This window comes from Manis javanica, chromosome 14 (genome assembly GCF_040802235.1).
Source record: "Manis javanica isolate MJ-LG chromosome 14, MJ_LKY, whole genome shotgun sequence".
NCBI classification, from domain to species: Eukaryota; Metazoa; Chordata; class Mammalia; order Pholidota; family Manidae; genus Manis; species Manis javanica.
In genome coordinates this window covers 3777999-3800618 of record NC_133169.1, presented here as the reverse complement: position 1 = coordinate 3800618, position 22620 = coordinate 3777999, and the positions used below count along the sequence as shown (strand labels likewise).

The 22620-nt window shown below is 51.5% G+C and overlaps 1 protein-coding gene across 4 annotated transcripts in view; it reads right to left on the bottom strand.

Annotated features, from left to right (window-relative positions):
* Positions 1 to 354: 354 nt before the first annotated feature.
* LMX1A (LIM homeobox transcription factor 1 alpha) overlaps positions 355 to 22620 on the bottom strand; it is a 149703-nt gene continuing 127437 nt past the window's right edge. For 3 of the 4 annotated variants that reach the window (XM_073221257.1, XM_037023938.2, XM_037023946.2), the window contains exons 5-9: positions 14427 to 14599; positions 11999 to 12076; positions 10843 to 10906; positions 8790 to 8960; positions 355 to 7009 (exon numbers count right to left, since the gene is read on the bottom strand). In XM_073221257.1, the coding sequence (XP_073077358.1) occupies positions 6849 to 7009; positions 8790 to 8960; positions 10843 to 10906; positions 11999 to 12076; positions 14427 to 14599 (647 nt within the window). In that variant the 3' untranslated portion in view covers positions 355 to 6848. Of the gene's footprint in view, positions 7010 to 8789; positions 8961 to 10161; positions 10556 to 10842; positions 10907 to 11998; positions 12077 to 14426; positions 14600 to 22620 lie in introns of those variants that run through there. The other variant, XM_073221258.1, reaches the window with a different exon arrangement.

The following is a 22620-nucleotide window of genomic DNA, read 5'->3' as shown; positions in this document are numbered from 1 at the left end:
GAAGTTTTTTGATACGAGGTGTGAAAATTAACAAACCACCTAGACCTCCTTTTCTTTAAGTGATAAGAGGACCCAGTTCTAAAATCTGTGCTTTCAGAGCATCTACATACAGAGGCTAAAGTCACAAGATAATCACGTTACCCTCTGTCTCTTACCTCAGTTGATTCCCATCACCTAACAATATATTGTCTTGACTATTCACTTTTGCCTTAGTAGCATGAGAGGAACAAAATAGGCTTAAGATTTCTTCCTGAGTTGGGCTTTGCTTATCAGTTAGGATTAGATTTTGTGTGAGTCAAAGAAACACAAAACAACACTAGCTTTAAAAAAAGAATGAACTTTATTTTGTGTGTATATATGCATATATATATATATATGTTAGGACACAGATCTATGTTCTGGGCTAGAATAGCAGTTGGGTCCCAGAAGCCCTCAGGATACAAACTGCTTCTATCTTGTTATTTTACCATGTATAGCCTCCATTCACAAGTTCATCTCATGACCTAAGATAGTTGCTCCAGCTCCAGCCATCACATCTGCATTACAGCCAGAAAGAGGAAAGTGACATGGAAGAGGGAAAGGACACACACCAGTTGTTTTTGGAAGCTACCTCAAAGACGCCCTATGATTCCTCTGCTTATCTCATTGGTCAGAGCAGAGTCAAATGAACACACTTAGTTGCACTGGACTGAGAAATGTAGCCTTCTTCCCAGTAACCTGTACCAGCTAAAAATGGAGGGTTTATTTCAGGAGAGCATAAATTGTGGGGAATCACTAGCAGCCTCAGCTACACCTGGGTGCCTTTGATTGTGTAACAGTGAACTACCAGCAACATGCTCCTGACCCCTACACTTTCATCATCAATCTTATTCGATTCCTCAAATTCCACCATTAATCAACCTCTGCTCCAACCGGAAGGGTCTTCACGCCCCTGCACTTGACCATGTCTTGCATCCTGTCCTCCATACTTGGACACTTTGTTTAGCATGTTTTTCCTCCTCCTTTCAACCTACTTAAATTCTATCCGTCTTTGAAGGCTCATTCCAAGTCCCACCTTCCTGGCAAAGCCTTCCTTCCCTTCCCTTTTCCTGATAACCTCTCTCTTTTCTGAATGCCCTTAGTACACATCGCCTCTGCCACCAACCTGACACTTGACACCTGCAGGCATAGATGCTGAGTTCATGTGCACGTCTTTTACTTTCAACTAGATCATAAGCTCCTTGTAGGCAGGAAGCTACTATGGCTTCTTTGTACCTCTCACAGTACCTAGGCATGCGTGTGCTCCTAAGACTTCCGCATATCTTGTCACTTAGAAGCCAGACTTGGAGGAACAAGCAGAAGATTGAGAGCCAGGAGAAATTAATTTGAAACCCAATGCTGACCCTAACTAGCTCTGCAACCTTGAGCTTAATTTCCCTGAGCACAGATTTCTCATCAATAAAATGAAGAAAGCACCACCTACCCAACTTACTTCACGGCACAACACATGCATACACACACACACGCCCTTTGTACAACGCAAAACACCACAAAACCTGAAGGTACGTAGCTTCTTAGGGTTTTCTGACTGCAAGCACCTGAAACCAGCTCAGGCTAAGGAGCAAAAAAAAGGGTCCTTACTGGGAGAGCAGAGCGGACCGCTCACAGTCAGAGAGTGCCTGGAGACCAGTCCTGGCAACAGCGGGGAGCAGGGCAGCTCCAGGGCCCAGGACGCAGGAACTGTTCGGCCAGCTCATCAGGTGCACCTCCAGAAGTGAACTAGCTCCAAACAATTTTCCACTTTGGTGCCACTCCCCCAGTTTCAAGTCCTGGGAGAGGGTGACAGCCTTGCTTGGGTTTGGAGCCCCCACTCCTCAGACACAGCAGCCCAAGCCACCTGGGTTTATAGTCCCACAAAAGCTATACGTGATGGAGGGAGGTCAAGTCCCTGTAGGAAATAAGGGTGATGTTATCGGTACAGTGAAAGGACGCTGGGTGGTCAGAAAGCAGCAGATGTCCACCATGAGGCTTAATAAACATGTGTCAGCTGAGTGACTGTGTCATTCCCTCAAAATTGTGAAGACACTTTGTACTATGAGATACTATGAGCAACTTCTTTAGGCCAAATCAATGGACACCTTGGGGGACATTCGTTTCCCAGGTTCTTTCCCCTGTGGCAGACAGAATAAGACCTTATAGAAAGGAGAAACAGCATTGCAACCTGATGGGGTGAAAGAGGAATAAAGGCTAGGCTAGGTCATCACTAGAAACCTCTGACCATCCTGATGAGGTCACACCTCCCTAAACTCAACTCTCTTACAGCTCTTAGTCTCCTCTGTGGCTCTTACTACAATGCAAGTGAAACCTATTAGCATTTTTGATTAACAACTGTGCCCCCCACTAGGCTGTAATCTGAGGGCAGGGCCATGTCTCTTCCTGCTCACCTCTATTTCTAGGACTCATCCCAGAGCTGGCATATTCTAGTGCTCAATAAATACTTACAGAATGACTTCAATGAATGAATAAGCTGCTAAAAGGGCCAGTAAATTGGTCAGCTGCACCACTCTCGAGGGGAGGTCCTTCCTACCACAAACAGGGGCAGACCCCACCTCTCCTTACCTAGGAAAATGAGCCGGCAGAGGGAGACTCAAAGCAGAGACAGATGGCTAGTGCACCAGACACAAGGAACTGGGCCACTTCTTGTTTGTTTCCCAGAACCATCCCTTGGAGGAGAGAAGGCCCACCAGGCAGTAGTAACCCCCAGCTGGGAGAGGAAGTCAGCTGTTCTCACTCTGACCTGGGGGGCAGACCTCCCTTCCTGCACTGCTCCCAGGGGTGCCTCAATGTGCCCCTCAGTGGCCATGCACGTGCCCCCGAAGCTGCAAAGATGCCCTCCTACTTGCGTTACATGTCACGGTCTACAAAGATCTTTCCTAATTAATTCTTTTGACACTCACAAGGACCAAGCTGTAAGACAGGCATGCATGAAGACATGGAGGCTCAGAGCCTGGCTCAAGCTTACACATCCAGGGGACTTCAAATATGACATAAACCTCGAGGCCAAGGAATCTCTGATTCTCCACATTGTCCATGTTTAGAGGGACAATATTTTTAGCATAAACATCTCAAGGGCTCCTTCTGAGCTCTGAAGATAGCTCTCCCCTTCATGTCATTGAACATAATGTTGCAACACGATAAACAGAGTTTGAGGAAAACAATGTGACCATTTGGTTTTTATTCTAATTAAATCCTGTATGCTTGTATCCCAATTTGGACTGACAGAATGTATTTGTACTTGTACTGGAGAGGTGGGGAGGGAGAAAGAGAGAAATACTTTGATTTTACTTGCAGTTCCGTTAAAACTTTACTTTGTGTTTGGGTTTAGAATTGATGAAGTCAGTCTACGTTCTTCCCATTTTTGACTCAGGTTAAGTCAATTCCAAACTCGCCCATTCAGAAAAGGTTCAGCCTCTGGGTCCAAGGCTTTGATTCTCTCTCAGCCCTGATGTCTAAGCCCTAAGGGGACAACAGGTGGCTGGAGAAATCTCCTACGACCTGTTTCTTGGGGGTCAGAGTTCCTAATGTGTCTTTCAAATTGGAATTTTATCTACATGCCTTCAAAAACCAAGGCACTGCCCCACAATTGAGAGTCGGGCTGTCCAAGACCCACGCTGAGACAGACTCAAACAAGTCAACAGTAAGAAATGAATAAGGTGACCCAGGCTCATCTCAGGGGGAGCAGGCTCTTCTTTTCCCTCAAATATGGTCTGGGACTCCCCTGCACCCTTCATCAGCAAAGCCCAAGCCAAGAACAGGGGGCAGCTCACACACGTCGGGCACGCACCATGTGCCCAAGACAGAACTAAGCACTCGACGTGCGTCATCTCCCATGTCCTCCTAAACCCTCTGAGGTCCTGAGGCCAAGTCCCAAGCCTGTACTAAGGACAAGGGCTCAGAGACTCAGCCGAGGGAAGCCACTTGCCTGCGGCCACAGTGAAGAGCAGAGAGCTGGGATTTGCCGCTGGACGTGCCCTTTCTGCTAGAAGGGGAAGGAGAGGAGGAGGATAGAAGCAACCAATTGCCTGTGAAATTTTGGCAGCCACGAGACGGGTATCATTCTACATGGGATTCTTTGGGGGATTCTTTGTTGAGGTGGGTGTCTGTCACCAGTTACTGTGCCCAGGCCCCTGGCCTGGCTTTGCAGGCTTCCTCCAGAAGGCTGCGTCTGGGCTAACCTGCAGGGTAAGTGGTCGGCAGCCGGGCAAGCAGTGAGCGGTAAGGCTCCTGCACCTAGATGCTCTCTGGAAACTAGAGGCAGAACCCGGGCCAGCCCAGGGGAGGCCCGCCTGAGGTAGACCCTCCTGCTGGCCTGGCCTCACTGCTTCCACCCCTCCTTCCAGGCCCAGCCAGCTTCTGACACGGGGGTGGGGGAGGACGTACAGCAAAGGATGCCGATCTCAGCCCTGGTTCTGTGGTCTTCCATTCACATTGTTTCCTTACTTCCTTAGAGTTCTGATAATCACCCACGCATACATCCCACCTACAGCCGGTGAGAACACAGGGAGGACCTATTGGGGAGACCACTGCCTGTTGCCACGCTCCCCCATCCTGGCCAGGCACCTGTCTCCAGGCCACCACGAGGGATCTCTCCCACTCCGTGGCTCTGCTCTGCTTTCCAAGCCAAGGTTCTCACAATGCAAGCTGCAAACTCCTCTGCCTGGAGGGAGCTAGACGGTGAGGATGGGATGCTTCCAGCACCTCCTGCATGAATGTGTAAAGGCTGAATCTTCAAATTCATCCTGGCTGGAGGCTGAAGACCCCGTCCCCCTTAGGTTCTGCCACACTTCACTGTAAGCTCATCCCCATGCCCCTGTTGACAAACACCCACATCCCCCTGGTTGTGTGCCCACCATCCCTGCCCCTGAATAAACAACAGCTCATTTGTAAGAGGTTTTTAATTTCATCTTGGCACGCCATTAAGGAGAGGAAGAAGGGGCTCTATGGTGCTCACTCACATAATATCTGCTGTGTTCATTCTCCAACGGCCTTTAGCTCGGCAGCTTGCAGAGCCACATGGCACTGCACAGTTTTCACTCACCAGACTGGTCTGGGTGTCTTGGTGGTTTGCACAAGTTATAAACAAGAGCACAGAAATCACACAATGCAGACCCTACCATGGTTTTGCGGGGAGTGAGAGGGGAAGGGCCTCTGCGTCCGGGACTCTGAAGCCAAAGACACTCCAGGGGTGAGGCTGAGCCCGAGCCGCCCGCAGAGAGTCCAGGCTGGCCTCTGCCTTCCCTGCCAGCTCCGCTTCCCGACAGGAGCTCCCAGCACAGAAGGAGCCTGTCCTAGCACCACAGTGGAGACCAGGGTGGGGGACCGTCCCTGTGTGCAATGGCAGCTGGGTTTCCGTGCTCAAGGTCAGCAAAGCAGGCTGGAAGGAGCAGGCCTGGGGTTCCACCTGGAGTCCCTCCGCCTCTACGAGCTCCAGGAGGCCGTTTAGAAGCAGACCCTGTAGAACAGGAGCCCACAAACCTTTTATGAGAAGAGCCAGACAGTATGGATAGTAAATATTTCAGGCTTCCAGGGCCACATACACTCTGTCACATATGCTTCTGTTCTTTTCCATTTTTTACAACCCTTAAAAATGTAGAAAACCATTCTTAGCTGGCAGGCCATAAAACACAGGCCTGCAGGCTGTAGTTTGCCAAGCCCTGGTGGTCTGGACCACCATGGTGCCCTCCCCCATCGCCTCCTCCCCACCGAAGGCCTCCAACACCCCCTGAGCTCTCCCGGGCTATAATCTGCAGCCCAGGCTTTGCAGAAGGCACCGCGGTGGGTAGAGCTGCCCTCCAGCCTCGGCGCAAGGAGCCCTTCTGCTCTGCAGCCCTGCTTCTCCTTTGCCCAGTGACTGGTCTGTGTGTGTTTGAAGCAAGCACCAGCTTTTAGTCTCAGCCCCGCTCATGTGTCCAGGTGTGAATTCAGCCTCGGGGTCCCCCAAGTGAGGTAGGTACATATGATGAGCCTCATTCCACACTCACAGATGCTTAAGGTCCACAGTAGAACTGACTTTCCTAGTGCAGCCCGCCAAGCCCGTGTCAGAATTTAAAAGAAAGCCAAAACGTAGGCTTTGCATTTTCTGAGACCATGACCGGGGGTTGTTCTGCCCCACCCGAGCCCAGGGATCCAACCCCAGGGGGAGTGAGCCCCGACGAGAACGCTGCCGGCCACACTCTCCAAAAACAAAATTAGCTCAAGTCCTCAGCGCTACCGGCGGAGGTGGAGCAGCCCTCCATGCCCTGTAGACAACTCTCTTCACACTAAAAATAAAGTTTCTAAAAGTAAATCATCTCATTTTATAACTTAAGTGCATCAAGCATTTCCTTAAATATAGTTCACACTGAAAATAAAGTTACTTTTGCTGTACAGTTTGGTGCCTGTTACGGTGAGGAATAAACTTTGATGACAAAGTATGAATGGTTACACACTCACGCACACGTCGGTCTGTCTGTCTGTCTATGGATATATGGACGGGTAGACATATGCACCTCTTAACAAGAGCCTCCTCCAAACGGTGGGAAGCTGTTGGGGTCTCTAGTTATCTAGTTTACAAGAGAATATTAAAATCTCTGTCCTCAGTGATAAACACATCTTCATACCTAACACTAAGACTCTTATTAGAAACATTAAACTATGCACTTCATAATGCGTTCAGTCTTTGGAAATGCCGAACTACACCGTATGGTTGCACAACAGCATTCCTGCCCCCACCTCCCTCCTCCCTGACCTCCCCGTCCTAAAGCCAGCCGCCCCTCATGCAACAGGGTTGTTCCACACAGAGGCCCAGGCACAGCACTCTTGGGGAAGACTCAAGAGGTGAAGTACGAATTCTGCATGGAGTAGAGGTGGTCAATGGGGTTTCCCACTCTGGGCTGCAGGGGCCCGGCTTCTGAGGTTGCTAGGAAACAGTCACCCAGGTTACTGAGGGAAGTGTCGTCACTATCCAGGTCGTGGAAAAGGGGCTCAGCACCTGAAATGGAGATGAAATGCTGGCATGAGGGTCGGGCACAGGTGACCCACTTCACAGCTGGAACGTGCAGGGGCTTCAACCAGTGTGGTCTGAGTATGTGGCCCGGTGAAGCTTTTCCACCAGGTGCAAGGAGGCCAAGCAGGAGACCCACACCCAAAGGAGGAGGAGGCACCAGCCCAGCCCACAGCAGCTCTCCAGGCTCCCCGGGGGGCCGTGCTGACAGGGCAGCAACTGACGACAACATGAATCAGCGACCAAGCTAAATGGAGGGCAGCCTGTGCAAATGTCCGCAGTCTAGACGGCGCATGTGGGGAGCAGGTAGGGCCCAGCACGCAGGATGGAGAGGCAGTGCCGGGCTCCCAGAGGACTCGGCGCAAAAAAGGGCGGGTGCCAGACTAGCGCTCTGCCAGTGAGGTTCCAGAATCCTCCCGCGATAACGTGTCCTTTCAAACTGCATCTCAGTACCCAGCGCCTGCCATTGCCCCAGATGCGTCCTGCAAAGGAACGGGCGCTTGGGTGCCCACCCTCAGCTAATTCACAACCTTGACAGAGAAGCTGGCAGAGAAAATTGTGCTACGGCGTGGGGAGCTCCTGCCCCCAGACAGAGAGGCACGTATGCTTTACCTCCATTTCAAGTAAATGGGAGAGTAGAAAACCACAGCTTATGAAAATGGCCACGTGACCCTCACTGACCATTTTACTAAAGGATTCATCTCATTGTGTAACAAGATTCCCAGGACTCCGAAAATGTGAGTATTTGCAAAAACGTCCTTTGCCCTGTTTTCCCAATTCTGTGGAGGGACCACGGGCACAGACTTTCCATGTGTCTGAGAGGCAGACAGCATGGACAGCACTCAGCACGCATACGTGTGCCCGTGTATCTATGCACACACAAGTGCATGAGGCTGGCCTGGACTCCTGCACAGGGCCAGACCTTAATCGTGCTGCTGTTCACATCACACGGAAAGATAGGGTCTACTTGAACAATAAACAGATTTTTTTCTAATGAAGGCAAAAAAGCAATTGTTTAACAAAATCTGTAAGCTGAGGCATGTATCTCTGTTTTGAAGGTAATAATGTTTTGAAGGCTTGCTGAATAAAAACCATCTTAGCATGTGCTCCGTGGCCCACTGACCTCCTCCGTATAAAGATGCAATCTATCTTTGGCCCTGAGATTGAACTTGAACAGTAGGTCAGCAGCAAGCTGGGTATGTGTGGGAGGCTGAGCCATCCCTAGAACCAGCATTTAGAGCAACCCCAGCTCAGGCGGGGCGTTGAGGGGAGGTATTTTTCACTTCACATTTCAGTTTATGTTCTAGAAATTACATTAGAGCACCTAACTAGTATCCACAGCGGGGTAATCCAGTTAGACCATGTGTTCCCTACACGTCTATAGATGTTCCTTCTCCATGTAGCAGTTTGCTTAACTGAGGCCTCTGCCTGTATCACGGCTGATATTGCTTACGAAGGTGCGGTCCCTGGCACAAACGAAAGCCGGGGAATTCAGTCGCCACAAACAGGTCTGCAAGGAGAACACTACCTCTTTGTAAACTAACAGTCATCTCTGAAAACGAGAATGAGTGGGAATGTCACTGAGGAGTAAGCCTTGGCCTCTCCCCTGTAGCCGTGGTCAGGGGATTCTAGCAGGACCGTGTGGCGCACGTGTCTGCTCTGCAGCCGCAGCGAGCATCTAGGGACGGCCCAGATGCGTTTGGGAGGGAATGAGAAATGCACCCAAGCAAGCTGTGAGAGGTCCCCGTGGGGCCGGAGCCCCTCTTACCGTAAGGGTGCATGTGGTCTCCAGGCATCTGGGGTGGGGTGAGGCCCTGTCGGAAGGGATCGGAGCTGTAGACACTCTGCTCAATGGCCAGAAGCTGCTGCGGGGTGGGCAGAGCCGTGTAGGGGTTCATGATGCCCTCCATCCCAGCACTCCCACCACCATTTGTCTGAGCTGTGGGACAAAGAAGAAGGCAGACCATGTTTCATGTGCAGCCCAGCGTCCCACGCAGGGAGCGAGGGCCACGGAGCATCTTCTGACCTTCATGGCCCCCACAGCCAGGCGTGCCCGCCCAGCACCAGCCTCTGCTATGGCTCCGTGGAGAAAGGAGGGGGCAGGCAGGCGAGTGCTGGCAGGGAGCCCTGGACTTGGACGAGGGGCGCTGCATCTGAGATCCCCCTGCTGCCCTGCACGTGGATCCCCACAGGGCTGCTTTCGTGTCCTCACAACATGGTGCCGGCTTCCTCGGATCACGTGGTCCAAGACAGCCCCAACCAGAAGCACCACATCTCCTGTGACTGAGGCTCGGGAGTCACGCCCTAGGTTCGCCCTACTCAGGAGTGAGGGGAGTCCACACGGGAGCGAGCCCCAGGGGGCAGCAGGACGCAGGGCCATCTGGGGCTCGGGAACCCCCTAAGAGGTGGGACCACACCGGATCATTTGACTTCATGTATAAAGTGGTCAGGGACAAGGTGGCATCAGTGGTCCCCGCCTGTGCCCTACCAAGGCTGTCAGGATCTCCTGGGAGGACAGGGCGTGGCCAGGTGAGCTTGGAGCACCTCCTTGAAAAGTGTCATTAAAATAAAGGCGGCTGATGCTGCACGCAGGTTTGGCAGCTGCTGGATGTGGTGAATCTGAAGAACCTTCCAGCATCACCAGACTGGGAGCCTGTGGGTCAAGGGGAGTCCCAGCACTGGCCGGGCCAACCTCCTGGAGCCAGCGTGGAGACTATGAGGTCATGTGCATGTGCGGTGAACTGCAACTTTCTGTGCTTGTAGACAGAACTTGAGAAAAGGAGGACCCAGTTCCTGCCTCCACATCTCACTGTGGTTCCCTGAACATGGTTCCACTGACTCTCAGAAACTCTCCTTTCCACCAGCGTCTACTTTTATACATGGGCCCTAGGAGCTGCTCTTTAAGTTCTTCAGAATCCGAGCACCAGCAGTTTGCATTCTTGCAAGGTGTTCTCCTAATGTCTGGACGTTCTCCTCTCTCGCCCAGCGTGCATGGCCCTTCCTGACCAAATGCCCGAGGACTTGGGTGCACACTACGGGTGGGAACCCCTGGGCCAGGTGCAGATGCAAATGGACCACTCGGGATTCCGCCGCATGGCTGCATTGGGGGGGCATGTCCCTTAAAAATGGCATTGTTCTAGTTCATTTATTTTTTATTTTTTTCTTTTAACTTCCTTGAAGGATCCCACAATCGGTCCCTTTTTACTGCCACCCAATCCTCCCCCCACGCCTATTAGAAACAGCACAGCACCAAATGAAGGAACGTGCCGGTGGCGGTGGGTTAGGGGCCCATCCCTTGCTCTTCGGGGTCACGCTCGGTCTTGCAGAGGCTTTGTGTGCTCATCTGGGGAGGCGGGGGTCACTGGCGTCTCTGCTCAGTCACATCACCTCGGGGTGGGAGAGGGCTGGTGAGAGTCGGGTCAGCACGTGGGAGCTCTGGGGATGCCCAGTGCCCTGCAGGAGGGTTACCGCTTTCCTGCCAGCAGTTCTGTGTGGTTCCCGAGAGGGCAAGTCCCGGTGGTGTCCCCTGCTGAACTGATTTGGGGCGGGCAGGGCGAGAAACTGGGCCGGTGTGCACTGTGCAGTAGCCGCACACGGCCCCCTGAGGCCGCAGCAGGGTCAGGGCCTCCAACCCTCTCCCAGTTCCTTGTGGCCATGCGGGTGTGGACTGGGCTTCCCTGGGCCCAGGGATGCCATTCAAGGGGCCAGGCGCTGCGGTCCCAGAGGGTGGTGGGCCAGGCACTGTGGCCCCTGCAGTGGGGACCGGGGGAGGGGCAGGCACTGGGGCCCCGGCCAGCGGGGGTTCTGGGTACGGGCCTTACCCGGGCTCAGCCTCCGGCCGCCCTGCTGTTCCTGCTGCTGTTGCCGCCGGGCCAGCTTCTTCACCTGGTAGGGAGACGACCGCAGGGTCAGACCGCTGGGCTGCGGCAGGTGCGCAGAGGAGGGAGGGCCGGGCCGAGAGCTTACACAGGAAAGGCGCCCGTGCGCATGCGCCCAGCCCACGCCCCACCCCCACCCCCAGGTAAGGGGCTTGTCCCCAAAATGCTGTTAACACAGAAATGTCCTGGAACGACCATCTTAACCCAACGTTTCTCAGACTGTGTTCTGCGGAACGCTAGGGTTCCAACAGATGTTAATACAGACTTTGAATATGTCTGTTTATGTGTGTTGGGGGCGGGGCAAGAATCACTAGGCTTCAAACAAAGCTTTCTTTACTGCATGATTTCTCAGAGCTGAAAACTCCTCTGCTTTGTGAGTCCACAGACCACAGGGCCTCCCACACCTAGGGAACCAGGGAGTCCCTTCATAATGGAATACACATTAGCGGCCCTGATCTGGGAACTCAGTTAGGGAAATGCAACCTTAAACAATCATGATCAGATCATGAGATATGGACTTATCGCCCACTAAAGATTAGGGCCCTAGAGATGGGTCAGAGGACACATTCATTTTTAGGAGTAGGAAAATAAATGAGCAAAAGGACTAACAAATACAAGACCATGGCAGAGCAATACACACTTTGGTAGGCTTCAGAGGACAGTATGAGGGTTTGGGTCTACATGGGGGCCAGGGGCCCCAGGGAAAGATGAGTCAAAGCATTCATCCCACTGTGCCACAATGTCATCTTAGACCAGTCATCTGTGTGCTATGCAAGTTTCTCTTTGAGATTTTTAAAGAACTTTGGTATCTGGGTTAAATGAATGTGAATTAAAGGCCCTATATTTATCAGAAGATACTGAAAGACATTTATTTACACAGACAGCTGACCACTAGGAAAACAAGAGTCATTGCCCTAGAACAGATGCACTGCCTCTCCCCTTCTGCTGTGGCTAAGATGATCACTCATAGAATTTTTGGACCAAGAGAACTGCTTCACCCAGTGAGTTCAGGGTACCAAACCCACCAGCAAGAAGAAGGTCCTGCTGCTGTTATTTCAGGAAACCAACCACACAGAGACAGAAGCCGGATGCAGATTACCTTAGCTCTCTGGTTCTGGAACCACACCTGGACGACCCGGACACTCAGCCCTGTCTCTGCAGCCAGGGTCTCCCTTACCTTGAAAAAAAATCAAACATCAGAAATACAGACATACACTGGCATCTCAGAGTAGGAGACCAACTGGCCACACCTTAAACACGATCTAGGTCCTGTTCAGTGTCCAGCAGAATCCCAAACACACGAACATCACTTCCCTTCAGGTGGAGAGAGGGTCATCCCCAGGTAAACAAAGAGGAATGATTATTAATTTAGATGTGCATTCCAAGAGGTGTTTCTGGGTTTCTCTTAGTCTGGAAATCAGGCCTCCAAATGATTCTTGAATATTAGCACAATCCACCTCTGCTTTAGCTGCACGCCATGCACATGCATTCATCCGCTTACAGAGAGCTGAGGGTGAAAATCACTTCGCAAAACCGAATGGCTCTCTTCTCCTTGTCTAAATGCACTGACCTAAATTTTTGGCTTTGCTCCTCACAGCTCTAGGTGACTTTGGGTGTTTCATGAGTATTCATATTCACTGTTTGCTGGAGTGAGCCTCTGCTTGAAGAGATAAGGCAGGAGCCACCTGGAATCCAGGAGAGCAAGGCACACGGCTCTGACACAGGCACGCTCACCGTGGCCGTGCAGAAGGAGTGCATTTGGGATCCCCTGTTACAAAGGGATGTGTTTAAACACCTGCCTTCCATACAGGCACATGCTGAGGGGCTGGCAAGGTGGCAAGAAGGGAAGAGGCAAGGAACACAGCCTTCCCAAGAGTGGGTCTAAGAGCCACTGCCCATTTTGGTGGGATTCTGGGGAGGAAATGGGACTGAGAGACTCCTTGGATAAACAGTAGAGCTAAGTGGAGGCCTTGGGAAGTACTTCCCCTTTATCATGCCACTTGGCTGAGGCTTAGGACAAATGGGATGATTAAACCAGATTTTTAAAACATATCCTCCTGCTAAGCCAACTAAAATAGCAATGTGCCCTGGGGCCCACCTCCACCTGCTGAAACCCTATCCATCCTGCAGAGACCCAGCTCAGAAGCCACCTGTTTCACAAAGCATTGCCTGATTGCCTGGACAGAAGTGGCCATTCCCTGCTGGGGGCTCCCACAGCTCCTGGCTGCCCCTGTGTTACAGTCCTCAGAGCTTTCTCCCTGGGTGTTATGCTTCTGTGCACACCCATCCCCTCCCACTGGTAGCCTGGAGGAATGAGAAACAGGTGGAGCAGTCCTGACCCTGAGCTCAGCTGGGCCACAGCCAATTTACCAACCAGGAGCAGGAAATTAACATTTGTGGGGAGCCCTTAAGATTTTGTTCATTATTGCAGCAAAAGCTGACTAATACAGATAGGGATGCAAGAAAAAGCAATGCTAAATTGTACTTGCTCCATGAATTTCCATAAGAAAGATTTCGTTTCTTATTTTTATTGCATAAATGATAGTATGCAGGCAGTTGATAAGTAGCTGGTATTTAACAAATGGACGCAGCTATTTATAGCAAAGGCTGCTAATTGTCCCCAATGTCCATTCTCTCCTTCCTATTAGCAGTCAAATCCCCACACTTCAGCAGGGCATGTGGTCACCCAGACAGACTCATTTCTAGCCTCCATTGCAGGAGGTGAAATCATAGGATTAAATTCTGGCCAACACAAATTAATAGAAATGATATGTCTTCTGGGTAAGTCCTAAAAAAGGCAGCTGCTTGCCCTCCACTTCCTCCTTCCCCACCGCGGTGGCTTGAAAACATGGTGACAACTGCAATGGCCCCTTGGACCCACGTGATGGGTAACAGAGCTGCCCTGCCAGTCTTGGATTGCTCACCTCTGGACTGTGATATGAGTGACATAAACTCCTCTCTCTATAGTTATTTTTTTATTTATAAGAGTTCACAACAGCCTGATCTGTGATTGCCCAAAACTGGAAACAACCCAAACGGCCATGGACAGGCGAGTGAAGAAACAAACCTCAGCACATCTGTTCTGCAGAACACCATTCATCCTCAGAAAGAGATGAATCCCAATGAGGATGAATCCCAAAAGCACCACCCCAAGCAGGACAAGTTAGACAAAAGAGCACGTTCTAAGAGCCGTGGTATTGTACTGTCACCGTGTCTCAGTCTATGCCCCCGCTAGCACCTCTTATTATATTATCCATTTTTCTTCAAAAACCGAAAGGTAGGAGTGGGCAGCCAAACGGACTGGGTAGATGCACACACAAAAGCCCTGGCAGGTTCTGTTATACTCATGACCACAACATTAGGGATCCCCAGGGTCTCTACCGCGGCCCAAGGCCACCTGCACAGACTCTTTCTGAGCAGCCTCTCCCACTCCCAGCCCCAGGTGTCCACCGACACCCCAGAGGAGGCCAGGGTGCACACAGACAAGTGGAGCCCAGGGCCCTTTCCTCCTTCCGCCCCTCCTGTACCTTCCTGCACGGCTTGGAGGACACTTCAAACGAGGCCTTGAATGCTCTCCTCTGTTGGGTTGTCAAGATGGTTCTGGGGCGCTTGGGGCGCTTGTGGTCCTTGCCGTCCTCAGCACTTCCCTTCCCAGTTCCATGGGCTGACTTGCAAATACTTTCTTCATCATCACTTTTGCCTAAAAGCAGCAGGAAACAATGAGTTGAGTTGCTGGAGCTCTAGGTTATTCCACAAGAAGGCACTCAGGCCCACATTCCCAGGATGCCTTTATAGCTGTGTGTGCAATTACCCGTGTGGTATTGGTTTGAAAGCCTCCAAGAAGGGGCTAAAGAAAACACTTCTAAAGTTCAGAGATAGGAACCAGAAACTCCACGCTAGAGGTCAGGACTTTCTCCCAGGATGGTGTCTGAGCTCCACTCTGCTAGCTCTGTGACCTTGCACAGGTCCCTTAATTCTCTGTGAGTCAATTTCCTCATCAGCAAAATCGGGATAGAGGACAACCTTCTTCACTGGGCCGTGTTAGGCCTGAATGGGCGTACCGGCAAGGCACTCAGAATGCTACGTGATTCTGATAATGAACGCCCCACCAGTGCTGGTGGTTATTAATATTAGTTCCTAGAAGTCATGTTTCACGTCTGGACCTGGAGGAGTCAGGTATAACTCCCTCGATGCTGTGCCTGAAGTTCTAGCCACTGCCAGGTGGTAGGAAGTGTTCGGGCTCAAAAGGCCATTGAGGAACCAGCATTCCATTACCTGCAGGTATGGATAGCTGAGAATGGAAAGACAACATGGGTAATTAATCAGAATTGCTCATCTATAAAATAAACAACTCTCCATTAAAATAACTATTTGTTTATATTTATGTGATTGCTTCAGCCCTATAAGCAGTGGTAAATTCAAGGAATGCCTTATGAAGGAAGAAAGCCTCCAGTTTATATCACATTCTTTACTGGGTTGCCTCTCGCATCCCTGGACTTCACACCCCTGAGATGCTTCTAGGGCCTGAGAAACCCTGTGTGAGAGACACTTCTTTCTACTTTGGGCATTAAAATCCGCAGGCGGTTGTGTGTCCAAATCACCCTGACCTCCTGTCTCACAGAGCTCAGCCGTCCTCTTTCCGCCAGTGGAAGCCTCTGCCCCAAGGGCTTCGCCAGCTCTGGTCCTCGGATTCTGGTCCCCTTCTGCCCACTTCAGGAAACCCCGGATGAGGGGACCCCGCTCTATGTGAGTGACATCGTCTTGTCCTTCATCCTGCCCTCCTCTGTAAAGGAAGCTAGCGCGCATGTGCCATTTTAGCGTAGACTTCAGTTCAGTTCTGATTCTTGGCTCTGCCAGAGCCAAAAATTCCTCATGTTATCTGAAAGGACAGCACTGCTTCTCTCTGTGGACATTCAGGCATGAACTGACCATGAAGGAACACTGACCCGTGGGTCTCTCTGGGGCAGGAGCCCTTCGATGCCGCTGAACAGGGTCTGATGTAGGCAGACCTGGGTCCCCACCCAGCTCTGCCCTATGCAAGTCACCGCAGGCCCTGGGCCTCAGTTTCCCCATCGGCACTCTGGTGGCCATAACGCCCACCCAGTGGGGAACACAGAAGTAGTACTGCCGTGTGCAAAAAAAGTCAACAAGCTCCTGGACATGGCAGGCTCTTAACAGGTGTCGTGGAAAGGATGTCCATTCCTCTCCGCCTCGTTCCCCTCCATCATACAAGGAAAACTCAAACAGTGCAGAAGATATCAGTAAGAGCCCTCCCGACAAGGCCACTCTGGCAGAAGCACCTCTAAGGCTGCCTTCCCAGGAGCTAATTCAGGAAGCTGGTACCAGTCATACCTCTGGGTGAAGGGGCTTTAGGATCTTTCTAGAAGGATGTTAGCAGAAGGGGCGTTAAAAATAGGCACAGAAGAACTAAAAGCCACAGGGAAATAAGAAGACCTCACAAAAGGAGAAACGGTAGAAAAAAGGAAGCCACTGACCACCCACATTCACCCTTACTGCACACCCTACATCCCACTACTCAGAGTCCCCCAGAGCCCGTCTCTGGTGAGGCCAATAATGCCATCCACTGGTGATGCCTTCAGTGGCCTTTCTGAGGAAATGGGAATGGCCCTTCCAAGGATTATGCAGATCTGCAAGATGGGTGACTAGAAGGGGCCAAGTCTGAAATGAGTGAGCGAACAGCCCCAAAACAGATTATGTTCTAACATGCATTTATATGGATTCAGAAACTGCAAGTCTTATACCAGTTTGGTCCATAAAAGGGTATTTTCAAAATGTCTTATGAAGTCATTCTGATTCTTTTATGTGCATTCCTCACAAAGTTTGATGTAAATGCATATGGTTAACTAGGCTAATGGAACTCATGGAAATGTAAAGTCTAAAATAATACCAGATTCCCCAGTGATGGCCCTAGATGTGATGCCATTCAGGAAAGCCATGTGGTATCCGTGAGCAGGGGCTTGGGGCAGGATGTCATACGAACTCAGGTTTAAATTCCGGCTCTGCCAGTTATTGTGTGTGATTTTGGGTAAATTCTGAAGACTCAATTTTCTCATCAGGAAAAGTAACCATGTTGTTGGAATTAAATAATATGACACATGTAAGGTGCACTGTCTGGAATATGATAGGTGCTTAGCAATCATTGTCATTATTATTTCAACATAAAAGTATTCTTGATCTGAGACATGTTTTCTGTTAATAATAGTTGCATGTTGGGGGGGAGTCGGAGTTAAGGTTTTACAGAGCAAGCGTCCACTCCTTTTGCAGATGTGACCCTAGCCAACCCTGAGAGCAGGTGGAATGGGAGAGGGTCAGTGCTTTTGAGAGGGAAGAGAACCAGGGGTCAGGCCCTGGGACTGGCTGCAGAATGAAGGTGTGACTGTAGTTTGCTCAGAGCCCCCGAGGCAGGATGGCTGAGGCCCTGGTGTCTTCCTCCTCTGCGGTCACTGTGCCCACCCTCGCCTGGGACACTCGCACGTGCCCCTAGAACTGCTATCCCCTTATGGAACAGAGGAGGGGAAGGCTCCCCCTGGGCGCCCATTTCTGGAGGATGCACAGAGGACCACAGGTGACTGCTTGTTCAGTCCTTCCACATCCCTGTAGAAGAGGGCACTGAAAGCACGTTTTCAGGAAAGGAAGGAGAGGGGGTTGGGGGGCAGACGGGGAGGGGAGGCAGGGCAAGATTAAGATTTGTCTCTGGAGTGTTCTCATGGCTTCTGAGGTGCATTTTCCCTCTCTGACTCCTCTCTGCAAGGCAATCTCCCTCTCTCCTGTCTTCTCATGTTCCCCATTTTGCCTTCCAAGGAGCACTTCATACTCTAGACCAGGGGTCCGTAAACTCTTTACATAAAAGGCCAGAGTGTAAAGACTATACTCTTTGCAGGCCTTGTGGCCTCAACTTTGCCATCACAGGGCAAAAGCAGTCACAGACAGTCCAGGTGGGCATGGCTGTGTTCCAGAAAAACTGTATTTCAGAAACAAGTGCCAGGCCAAATCAGGCTGGCATGCCATAGTTTACTGAGCTCTGCTCTCAACCCCTCCTGGCCTCCTGGCCTCTGTCAAAGCTTGAGTGGCCTGAGTCCCATCCTCTCAGGCTCTGGCTTGGGCAGGACGAACAGCTGACTGACACCAAGCGGTCAGTGGACAACAGGGTATGATGTGTTCTCGTTATCAAAAACGTATATACATTGAACACAAAATGATTCCAACCATAGTCACTAATGTGGAATTTCAGGGGTCCTGGCAGATCGGAGAGAGGGAGGGATTCTGTGGATGGAGGGATGGAGGGGACCTTGGCACCTCTCAAAGTGCAGACAGATACCACGACCCACGGCCAAGGGGCATGCAGATCATCTCTCGCCTTCACCTGGGTTCTATCTGCCGTGTTGTAGGTCTTAAGGGCTAACAGCAGCCTCTGACTCCCTGAGCAAGTTCCCAGGCTGCTCCTGGGATGTTCACTGAGGCGCCGTCCTGCTCTGTCACGAGAGCAGAACTGCGGGCCTCCAGTCCCGACGTCCCCATGGACATCTGTAGTGCCCAAAATTCATGGCATCAGTTTGTCCAAGAGAAAGGAAGGATCTCAGTGAGCAGGAGGATTGTCCCAGGCCAGCGGGCACACCGGAGAGCAGAGGTAGAAACGCCTTCCAACAGCCAGGCTGGGGACGGAGGCAGCGGCGGCCCCTCTCTGCTCGCCAGAGGTTCCTACGCCCAGATGCGGGCCGGGGAGCCCTCGTAATTTAAACTGACACCCCTCAGCAGAGATGAAAGGAGCACCACTCGCTGTCTCCCACAACAAATGTCAGCATCCCTGGAGGCCATTTAGACACAAACACAGCATAAATCTGACTCCTAGTAGGGAAGTCCAGAGATTAAGTCTCCACGCACAGCCTCCCAGAGTGAAATGAATCTGCTGGGCACAAAGTCTGAACATGTTTCTCAAGGCCTTTCTTTCCCCTTTCTTGTAAAAAAAAAAAAAAATGTGGAGTGGTTCAGGGCTGTTACTTCCCCATTGCCCGGCCCTCCCACCCCTTCATGACATGAGTGAGCACAGATGAAAGACCCGGCCATGGTTTATGGCCCCAGGACGGGCTGCACTACCTGTGGGGCCTCGCAGATTCATTTCAGGTTGTTGGAAAAATCCCAAAGGCCCATAAACAGGGAAAGAGATATCTGAGCTTGGGCCCAGCGGGTGAGGGTGAGGGAGAGGGACCAGAGACCCTCGTGCTAAGGAAGGGAGAGGCGGCCTTCAGATGCTTTCCAGCGATGAGCCTCGTAAATGTCCTTCAGGCCAGGGGAGTAGCGGAAGGATCTGGGACTGGCTGTGCGTGGAGGGGGCAGGGAGAGAGGTAAGGGAGGAATTTATGAAGACAGGATATATAGGAAGCTCTTTCGGCTGCAGCCCCGCACTACAGGGCCAAATTCCATTCTCCCTGAGCTATGCGCTGGTCAGCTCCAGGGCACTGCAGCGTTGAAAATCCAAGAGGCTTCCAGAGAAGTTCTCTAGACAAGTGAAATCCTTTTGGCTCGCTTTGCAACTGCCTTACACACGTTCAGGAGGGGGTCTCAGCTCAGGACAAAACCAGGTTGGACCTTGTTCACGTAACCGTTGGCTCAAAAAGCACTGATCGTGGGCTCCTTTGTCAGGCCGTGCACAAGGACAATTCTGGGAAACAGAGAAGACAAAGATTCAGCCTGCGCTCTCCCAGAGATCTTAGACTAGTAAGGGAGAAGGATTCAGCACCAAAATAACGATAACTCTGCTCAGAGGAGACAGGGGAGGTGACCGGGGAAGGCAGCAGAGTACAGGTGTGACCTGAACTGAAGAAGAAAGACATCAAGGATGAGCACAAGTTGCCAGGTAGGAAAAGACAAAGTGAATTTTATGCCAAAAGAGCAAAACTGTTAATGGCATGGGAACCAGGTACTGACGTGGGAAGGAAGGGTCCTCAAACCAGGAGGGTCTCCTTGCACCCGTCATGCACAGCACGGCTCAGGGCACTGCAAGGGGGGAAAGATCTCAGAACAACCCCTTGCTCTCAAGAAACAGAAAACTGAGTTCAAGAGTGTTAGCATGGGTGAATCAATGAAGAATACAAAGCAGTATTTGCTAAGTTCTTCGGGCATAAAAAGTGTCAATAAAAATGTGGGGATTTAGAAAAGAGCGGTGCCAATGAGCCAGGGAACCCAGTGAATGCAAGGGCTTCAGTGTAAGAAGGAGGGAGGAGAGACTTGGAAAGGCAGAGGGGAGAAAGCTGTTCCAAAGAAGGGCTCAGCCTGCCTGGGACTGAGGAAAGGCAGGGAAGGAACATAGAGCAGAGCCCAGTGGGGCGCCTCGAGGCCTCATTGGCAGGGTACACGTCTTAGGGGAAGAAACGCAGGATAGAGAGGCCGTTCTGATGTTCCAAAGCCCCTGCCATCAACAACAATGAGCCCTCAGGGAGAGTGTGGCTGCAGCACCCTGGGAAAAGAGCGGCCCAGAGCACAGGGGGCCGTGGACCAGCAGGGGCACAGCCGCTGAGTTGTGGGGCCCATGTGTGGGTGACAACAGCAGGCCGCCAGGTCCACTCTGAAGGTTGGGCCAAGGAGGCTCTCAGGTCCCGGTGCTAGACAGGGACCCCACAAAAGAACAAAATGCCGCATCCCAGCACCGGTTCTGCACCAGGCAGGCCCTGTGCCACAGTATGTGTTTCCTCTCATCGCCATGGCAACATGCAGGGCAGAAACTCCCATCCTCCATGTGGAATGAACACTGAACCCTGCCCTGGAGAGGCTCAGGGGCCTGGCCCCTGCATAGAGGCCTGGGCAGCTCTGCCGCAGGTCGAGGAAGGCTTATCTGCTTCCAAGCCCAGGCCGGAGACCCTCCTGCAGGAGGAGAGAAACGGGCCTTTCAACCAGCAAACCAGGCATAAGCAAGACAGTCAACTATGCGTGTTCCGGCCCAAGAGTGGGGACATGCAGATACTTGGTCTCCCACCGACTACTGAAGGCTCACCCTTCATACCAGATGAGCATATGGAGGGGAGGAAAGTGACTCTGGCCAGGAAACAGGAGTCCTGCATTCTAGTCCTAATTTTGCTCCTCGGCTGTGTACACTTGGATGAAATTCCTCACTTCTCTGAGACACAGTGTCCTCGCCTACAGGACGATCCACAGGTCCCTGATGCTTACCTAATACCTGGCATGGCATCACTTGCAATTGCATTGTTTCATTGCTTCTATTCAAGGCAGGAAATGTGTACTTTGCCCTTTTTACGGATGAGTAAACTGAGCTCCAGGGAGAGGGTGCTGATCGCTTGTGCAAAGGTGCACAGCTGAGATGCTCTGTCTTCTACCCCCATCACCCTGTCTGTCTGGCCTGGCTCTAGGGGTTGTTGGGAAGGCTGAGGATACCCAGTGCTGGCAAACATCAGGTGCCTCCCAAGCAGGTGGCACCACTGTTATTAAAGAGTGAGGAAAGAAAAGGCCCACACCAAAGGCTTTCTGGGGCATGGATCGTCCACCCCAAGCTCCTGCTGGAAGAGCCATTCTTTGTAGTCCAAAGGGAACAGAGGCCCTTTTGAGCCCAGCCCCCATGGCTCTGCTTCCCTGACACACACACACACACACACACACTTCCCTCACACACACACACACACACACACACACACTTCCCTGACACACACACACACACACACACTTCCCTGACACACACACACACACACACACACACACACACACACACACACACACACACACACACACACACACACACACACACACCCTGCCCCTGCAGTCCCCAGGAAGATCTCCACTCTAGTGGGGGTTTCTGGGCCAGGCAAAGGGAGGGGCTGCTGGGTGGGAGTCAGGGCGTGCCAGCTCCGAGGTCAGGCCCCCCAAGGGGAGTCCCCTCCCTGGGAGTGCTGGTGGCTGCCAGCCTGGATGCCTCTCCTCTCGCCCTCCTCTGCTGGTGCCCACGAAAGGGAAACCTTGTGCTTGGAGGTTTGTAGGAAACAGAACAATATTGGCGATGACTGGTGGAATCACTGCATCTGCACCAGGCTGGGACCATTTCACATTTGAACAGGCTTTACGCTGACACCTACCCTGTCTCTCTCCCTCTTCACTCTGTGCACAGACACATACTCTCTCTCTCTCTCTCTCTCTCTGCATCTTGTCTTCTGAGTTTTTCCATTGCTTTCTCTTCCCCTTTTTAATGAAAATACGGCTACAAGCAGTCCAAACTGAGAAGCATCAGTGTAAACACTGAAGACCCCTAGGCACAGATCGGCCATAAAATGGGAATACTGATTATTGGGATATCAGAGGATTCCTCTATACCAGCGTCACTGTATGCAAACCCAGCTTGGACAAATACACTAAATAAAAACCGTAACTTGTATTGTTTTCATTTGGTCAGCCTAGAGGGAACCTGGGGAGCTTCTAACAAGGTGAACTGGAGTCCGCCTCACCAGATGTCTCAGCGCTCAGTCTCAGTAAAAAAAAAAGTTCATCCAACTGCTCGACGGGTCACTAGGTGTGCGGTGTGATATGCATGACACAGTATTAGGTTTATATTAATAAATTTGAGTGTGTTCATCCTGGTTAGGCCTGACTTAAGTGGATCGAACACTGTATCTCTTTGGAGTAATCCGATTTTGCTGCATTCATTACTAGCCTTTACGAGAATAAAATGGTCTGAGAAAATGAATTGTATCTAGCAAGGTT